The sequence below is a fragment of the Petaurus breviceps genome, unplaced genomic scaffold (genome assembly GCF_028583685.1).
Source record: "Petaurus breviceps papuanus isolate PSGF00001 unplaced genomic scaffold, PetGlider_PUasm1.0 221, whole genome shotgun sequence".
NCBI lineage: Eukaryota > Metazoa > Chordata > Mammalia > Diprotodontia > Petauridae > Petaurus > Petaurus breviceps.
This window is the reverse complement of record NW_027185877.1, coordinates 13386319-13394185: the sequence shown is the minus strand read 5'-3', so window position 1 is coordinate 13394185 and position 7867 is coordinate 13386319. Positions and strand designations below refer to the sequence as shown.

General features: G+C 40.3%; 1 protein-coding gene and 1 pseudogene across 5 annotated transcripts in view; both read left to right on the top strand.

Moving 5' to 3' along the window:
* Positions 1-7867, top strand: part of CCDC91 (coiled-coil domain containing 91) — a 662757-nt gene that overhangs the window by 349044 nt on the left and 305846 nt on the right. For 4 of the 5 annotated variants that reach the window (XM_069094893.1, XM_069094894.1, XM_069094895.1 and 1 more), the window contains exon 7: positions 3349-3405. The exons of the other annotated variant lie outside the window; for it this stretch is intronic. In XM_069094893.1, the coding sequence (XP_068950994.1) occupies positions 3349-3405 (57 nt within the window). The remainder of the gene's footprint in view (positions 1-3348; positions 3406-7867) is intronic. 5 annotated transcript variants of the gene reach the window in all.
* LOC138166320 (FYVE, RhoGEF and PH domain-containing protein 3 pseudogene) overlaps positions 6823-7867 on the top strand; it is a 5556-nt pseudogene continuing 4511 nt past the window's right edge.

Genomic DNA, 7867 nt, shown 5'->3' with positions numbered 1-7867 from the left:
GTGTGTGTGTGTGTGTGTGTGTGTGTGTGTGTGTGTGTGTGTGTGTGAAGTGTCTGAGGCCAGATCTGAACTCAGGTTCTCCTGACTCTGGGCTGGCACTCTACTTACTGCGTCACCTAGCTGCTCTTGTTTACTACTATTTAAAAAGACCACAACAACATTAATTAATTTGGAAATATCCAAATCATCACTTGCAAAAATTGTAGATAGAAAATTGAGCTTATCCAGTGTAGAGACTTTTCTCCTCTCCTCACAGCTGCAGAGCCTGATTGTGTATTTGGGGTTTTGGATGGAGAGGGTCATTTCCTTGCTTAAAGGTGTGGGCTTCAGTGCCCCAGGGCTTTTGCTAGTGGGGTCCTTGATAAATTTATTATGCTTTCTCCCTTTAGTCAGATTGGGAGGGTGTTATGGAGGGTAGCTTAAATTCCCTATTATTCTTCAGCACTCTCTATCAAGAGACTTTAATAAAATTTTGTAAAATGTTTTCAACTGATTTAATTTTTACTCCTGTAAACTTTATTTATGTGTCCACTCCTTAAAAACTTATTTGAATGTGATAGCTTTGACCCTTCCAGCAAAGAGGGAGTCAGAAATGGTGCTGTATTCTTTCTTCCCATTACTAGAGCTCAAAGCTTCATGGTTTTTTTTATTAGATCTTAGAAAATATCCCAATATGCCTAAATGACTAATAGTAAAATGAGTTATGACTTATCTTTAGCATCAAATTAGGAGTGACACTTTTTATTTTTCACATGAATTAAATTTACTTACAGTTTCATTCTGATACACAGTAAGGCAGAAAATCCTTTTTCCTATGCCCCTTTGATCTGAGGGGGAAAATTCCCTTATTATTTCTTATCACCTTCTCCTCTCTCCACTTGGCCAGAGTGGAATGAAGAAGAGGAGATTTTCAAATGTTTAAAAATCTTAAAACTTCTGTTCACACTTTTTAATGAAAATAGTTTATGTCTGCTACTTCTTTCTATACTCTATGACTTAATATAACCATCATATAATCTATAAAATAAGATATTTTTCTTTTCTCTTTCCTCAGGAAGGGGGAGGGAAAGAGATAAGAGCATTTCAAGGAAAGTCCAGCTGCGTATTGAACTTACGGGGTGTTAGATTACTCACTCACACTCTTTCACATAGAGACACATAAACAAAACAGACAGATAGAGAAAATGACATGAAGAGTGCACTCAGAAATTGTTAAAGATCATTTGCAGAAATCAGACATTATGCTTTGTCCTAGGTAAAACTTACTTGATCATTTTCTTTTTATTTGTTTCCAAGAAAGACAGCTATATCACAGCGAATGTTTCGAGCCACCCCTGGCACTTTCATTTCTAATGTTAAACATATCATTAATATATTCCATAGAAAAAAGTCAGAAATGGGGAAATGCTGGAGTCCCTCCTCCATAAGCCTCTTTCTCCTCTGTCTCCCTGCTGTAGCACCTTTCCCGCAGCCACCCCTCCTCATTTTAACGAGCTATTTGGTGTCTCTGCTTTGCCCAGTGTCATGTATAGCTAAATTTGAGAGGTCAGGAAACAAAGATTTATAAGCAGGAGTGGGTGGCTGAAGCCATTCTTCCTCTCCTTCCAGGGATGGATCCCTGCTTGGGCCACCTTTGCTAGGAAGTGATGGACCTGTTTGAGTGTGGGCATGAAAGGTATGAACCTTCCTTCTCTCTCTTCCAAAGTCATCTTTTACTAGGTGGTAAATTGTGAAGTCTATGCCCCAGACTTCTCCAGGACTGGTCTTATCAAAAGAAGTCATTTGCTCCCCTAGGACCTTCCACTTGGCGAGCTCATAACATTCTACTTCAGGGAGCCATGATGAAATTTTATGTGCCAAATCAATGAATTCTCTGATGTCTTTAAGCTGCACAGTTGCTCCTTGTTTCTATATGCATTTATATGTGGCCCTAACATAATTTTCTCTGTCCCCTGGTCTCAGTATGCTTATGTTTTGTTCCATGTTTACTCACTGTTCTCCAAGTTCCTTGCCAGTTCTGGATACTACACTTCAATTACTTGGGAGTCCCTCCTGGAGCCCCTAGAAGCAGGGGTGTTCATACCCCGTGTGTCTCAGGGTGCACTGGCGTGATCCTGGGGTCCTTCTGGAGCCCCACCCAGCCCCACGTTGGGCACCAGCTGTAAGTGGCCACTAACCTTACTAACCTAAGGGCCAGCCTTAGGTTGTGATCTCAGGAGGGAATGAAGAGACCAGAGACGAGAGAGAGAATTAACTTGTATTTTATTCCAATATGGCATGCATGCATAGGGAAGAAAACTAGCTCCTATATACCTAAAAGTGAGCATGATTCAAGCATGATCTCCTTGTGCATGGGGAGAGTGAACCAATGGAGGGGGGCTGAACCAGTCACGTCAGCTGCTGCTCAACAAGAGAGTGGTCTCATGGGAGACATCCTTGTGAGCGGGCAACTGGACTGTGGCCTTCAGAATTTCTTTATCTCCAATGAGTACAGAGTGGCCTTGGAACCAAGAGGCCCTGAAGCAGCAGCTCCTGAATTCCCATGGGATAGAAAGTGCTTTGAACTTATATTATCTTGTCCATATCTGGTCTGTGCTGATGCCAGGTGGGGTTTTTCTGTGTTTTCCTGGGTCTACACTGAAGAATGTGGGGCTCTAACCACTGGTGGATGCTAGCCACCATAGGCTGTGCTGAACTACATTGAGATCTCTTTGCCGGAGGATAAGATTTCCAGGGCTGTGTCAGAGCATAGGTAGGTCTGGCTAGTGGAGGACTCCTGCCCACCTGTGGCTGGCCCGAGCACAGGGAGGCCTGGGTGCTGGAGGATACCTGCCTGCTGGGGGTTATGCCATAGCAGGTGGTAGTTCTCCAAACTAGAGTCTGCTAGTTCCCCTGGCTATGATGAAACATGTTGGGGGTCCTGGTGTTGGTGTTTGCCTCATCCACCACCCTGTGGCTCAGGATATCCCACTAGATTGCTGAGGTAGGGCTTGTTGCTGGCTTGTTGTGATGCTTCCTGTCCTGGAAAGCTCTTCCCTTTTACCTGAGATGGACCTTTCTTGCTGATCCCCCAAGTTTCTCACACTAAAAGACTTCACAGGTGGCTCAGCTATTCCAGGATTTTTCCTGGGGCCTTATTTTCTATTTTTTCCCCCAGAGGTCAATAAGTGAGAGTGATAGAGATTTACTGCTTACTCCACCATCTTGACTCCTGGAAAACAGAACCTAGAATATAATCTTTAACTTTTTATCTTTTTTTTTGCTTTTTAAATTTTCAAATTATTTTAAAACTTATTCTAGACTATAAATAAAAAGTTTTTATATACTTTCTTTTTTTTTAAATTTTAGAATGGACCTTTGATGAGGCCACATGGCAGGCTGAGTGGGTACTACCGCATGTCCCAGGTACAGCAATAGCAGTAGCAGCAGCCAGCAACAGCCCTGATCTGGGGCAGAACCTCAGCTTATAAAGGGGCCTTACGTAAGCAGTGATTGGTCAGTACACACCTTGAAATTCTCTCACCTGGGAGCTGACTGGGAGAAAGGGTGGAGACCCAGTGAGGGAGGGCAGAGCTGACAAAGCAGTCCGCTCACCTCCTTGAGGTAGGGGGTTGGGGAAAACCAGGCACAACATTTCCCATTTCTTTTGTGCATGTGTCAAACCCTTGACACCCTGGCCAAATCATACAGTATAGTCAGCTTTGTTCCCAAGGGCTGGTAGTGGGGATCCATAAAAATTAGCAATTTAACAGTTAATAGGGACTTCCTATAATCAAAGCCATAGTCACAAGGAAGAGGAGGGGGCCACATTTTTCCATTGGTCCTCTAGTTGAATTTCTCTAGGAAAGAAGCTGTCCCAGTAGAGTTCAGGTCCAGATTCTTGGGAAAGCTGTCTGCATCTGATGTCGTCTTTTTCAGATTCCAAGGCTCAGGGGATAATCCTTAGATGACTGGTATTCAAATTACAATACAAGAGCTCCCAGAAACATGATTTTACATATAAAGGTACAGATTTCTAGCCATGCAAGACTAGGTTCAAACAAATAGTTCAGTTTTTTTAGCCACACAGGGCTAGGCTCTGTTAATACAATGAGGTTTTTCTCACAATTTTACAAAATGACATAATTACATTGTCAGGTACGTGTCACCAAGATAATCAAAAAAACTTACATACAAACTATACAAGAATCATAATTAACATACAATTCCTTGTATCCCAGTGACCTATTTCATTTAAGCAGCACTTTTAAATCCCAGATGCCTCACGTAGTTACAGAATTTAAAAAGGAGTTTTGCTTCTCCAGTTCAGATCTAGAGATGACTAGATAATTTTGTCTTAATATAAATTAGTACAATTACTAAAAATTAGTTCCATATTTTGAAACTACAGAGAATTTTCAGTTTATTTATTCTTTGTTATTTCTACCTTTCCTAAATCCTGTACCTATATAGTATAGGAGTATAGGAGTCCTTTAAAATACAAAAAACCTTTCTTTTTAAAATTGATTTCATTTGCCCTTTATAAAATTATCAGACAGATGGATTAACAAATTAACATTAGCTTCACACTTACCACTATCTTATACAATCCTTGTGCTAAAATCTAAAATCCATACTTCTGATCTTATTCCCAAACATGCTCAAATCATGAATTCACATAATAGGAAATTTTTAAAGCCAATTTTATATATCTGTATTTAATCCTAGGTATCATTGGGCCTGATCCTGTTGCTCTCCTCAAACTTCACTATCCTGGTCAATGAGGCATCTATTTCATTACATTTTTCCTTATCACTAATCATCTCCTTCTTTGAAGGATGTTATCTCTATATTTATTCATTTATTTGGCCCTGAGTATTACTTTTCAGTGAATTTGCTATTGAATAAAAAGAGGGACAATGTCATAAACCTTGCCAGAAGGAAAACTTCCTTAGCCTTGTTTGATTCCAGACATAAGTCATCTCCGCTACTCATTCAGATAGTCACCAGGTGCTGAAAGCAGGGCTTAGGCATAAATAGGTGGGAGGTTTCCTTTTCAGAAAGAAAAAGGCTCAATTGGGAAATAAAGTCAGATCCCACCTGGGCAGTGTCCGAGGTTGTCCCCAAACTTTTCCAAGCACAGACATCCACCTGGAACAGTCCGCAACCTGCAGCCTCTGCCATCCCATTGTTGGCTTTTATGACGACTCCTATAATCAAGGCTTAGAAAAATAGTAAAATTTACAGTCCCTCAAATTATTAAATAGCAAATAAATATGGACTAGTATCCTTCAGAGAGGGCCATCTAAAATTTGATTGAGCTATTAATTACAAACTCAAGTTACAAATCTTTCTGCCTTCCCAAAACTTCCTCATGCTTTCTCAACATACTTCTAAAACTGATATCAATTATTTGGAAACAGGAGGGGCTAGATGAACCCCATTTGTCCCCTAACCTCATTGGCTTTGTTCAGCTTTTCATAAATAGACTTTAAAGACAGTTTGAATTAACCTGGTGTTAAAAATGGTGTCTTTCTTTTCTCTCAACTAAAGTATCTCTTATTAACCTAAATATCAGGAACCCAAGTACCCCATCATTCCAAGCACCTGATCATTCCCCCCTTAAACAGCTGAGACACAAAATCATTTGGGTAGATATGTCTCTTTTTCATATGGGGCTAGGTCTGTAGCCAGTGGCTAAAATGTGGCAAAAGCTAGATCCAGGGGGTGATGGACCATGGTCTTGGGACAGTGGGTACTCAGCCTGAGATGATATCTGCAAGTGAAGGGTGCTGAGCCTAGAAGAAACAAATCTGTCAAGGAGATTAAATAAGGGCCAAAAAGGAGTAGGAGGAAAGTGACCAGAAGTGGTGTTAGGATGGGTTAGTATAATCCGTTACTCAGACTATGTCACTTTCCTCTATATTTCTACAAACTACATAAAAAAAGATACTTCATAAGTTATTATTCTTTTTTACTACATAACTATACTGCCTTAAAAATAGAGGTTCCTGACTGGAACCTCACAACTGAATAGTAGACATACATCCTTGTTTCACAAAGTTTGTTTATCCTCTGATTATATTCATTCTGGAAGAAAGAGATAATTCAGAAATTGAAACTTTAACATACATTCAGTTACAAATGTTACCTTTTGCTTAGAGCATGAAATAAGTACAAATTCAGATCAAAACAGCAAGACCTCTTCTGCTTTTACAATCTCATTAAACCTTTATGAAGAAAGTTAGCTGAAAACTGTTAAAATGATCTCAAGCAGTTTGCATAATTTTCTGAACATGTTCTAATTCTAGATGAGAAATATTAGATTTTCCACTAAGCTAACAAAATACATCTTTCACTGACTATGTGCTCTGATCATAGGAAATTTGCTAAAGAAGGAAAAAAATCACATTAAACAGCAAATTTCACCAATCACAGTTTAGAGCATTTTTATGGGCTGTAATGCAATGAAGATTTGCCAGGTCTCACAAATGTAGAGATTCCATTCTTAATTTGAATCACAAATCCCAGGGTCCCATCTAGAAACTTTAGAAAATTCACAGTAAATTTGAATATTATAAAATCTATGCATAATTGATAAAATGACCAGAATTCTTACAAGTCTTTGCATAATTAAACTTGTTCTGGTATAAAAGATAAGGTGCTTCATAACTAAGACAAGCCCTAACTCCCCTCCCCCCCTTTTTTGGGGACGGGAGTTTAGGACCTTGCCCACAAATTGTTTCCAGGGACACCTAAGCCCTCTTTCCCATCTTCTAATTTAGAAGAGGATTCACAGGCTCTTTTCTTCACATAATTACCAATAAGTAGTTTTTCCCAAGCATGCTATTGTAAATACTTGACTTATGAATTGAAACTTCCTATAAAACAAAGAAAAACTTAAAAGTGTATGATTTCTTAAATTACAGCATTTTAGAATATCATAACTGATACTCTGACATGGTCAAATTACTTCATTCACCATCATTTTCTTGTTCCTCTGACAGTATAATTTTTAATTTAACAACATTTAGAGTATGAGAAACTGCTTCTATTATAACATTCATAATAACAATGTTTAGGTGAAGTGAACCTAGGGGAGGAAGCCCTGCCATGACTGGCTGCAAGGGGGCTCCTCGATCTTTCTTTGGTCCCTGCTCCTAGTCCTGCTTCTGTTCCAGGTGAAAACAATTCTGACACCACCAACACCAGAGGCATATGGCCAGTTGTTGCAAAACCTCAGCCCTTTACAATGTGCCCAGAAACAGGGAAAAAGACCTCAGATCAAGTGTCCAGTTGCCAAAACACACCCTCTGAAAAAACCCCGAGTACCTCCTAAGCCTGTCCATTTCAAACCACTTGGACAAGAAAGAGATTTGCAGAGAATACCTCCAGCACCTCGTAGACCTCTGCCAGCTGACCCAAGGCCATCCAGGACTTTGCTGTCTGCAGGAGAAACACAGATATCACCAGACATCAGCAGCCTGATTGAAAAGTTTGAAAGCAACTGGCAACCCATTCCTGTTCTTCAGAGGAGCCAGTCCCATTTACCCTTTAGGATAGAGTCAGGATTGGGCTCATCACCATCCCCAAACACTATAGATTGTGAGCTGGGCTTTGGTTCTGGAGACTCAAGTGAGAAAAACAAGAGAGATGGAAGCCAGCCAGCTGTGTTAGGCATTGCAGAGCTATCCAGTACAGACTTGGGCAAAATAAGAGAACTCAAAGCCAAAGCTTTGAGGACTGTTCTTCTGCTAAGTCCAACAAAGAGGTGGTGGGGAGGGATGTTACAAAAGCCCCAGCTGTTGAGCAGGGCAGCAATGGGAAAATACCTAACGGAGGCTTTCAACAGCTCTTTCACCCAGGAGGAGGATGTCCCAGACTCACC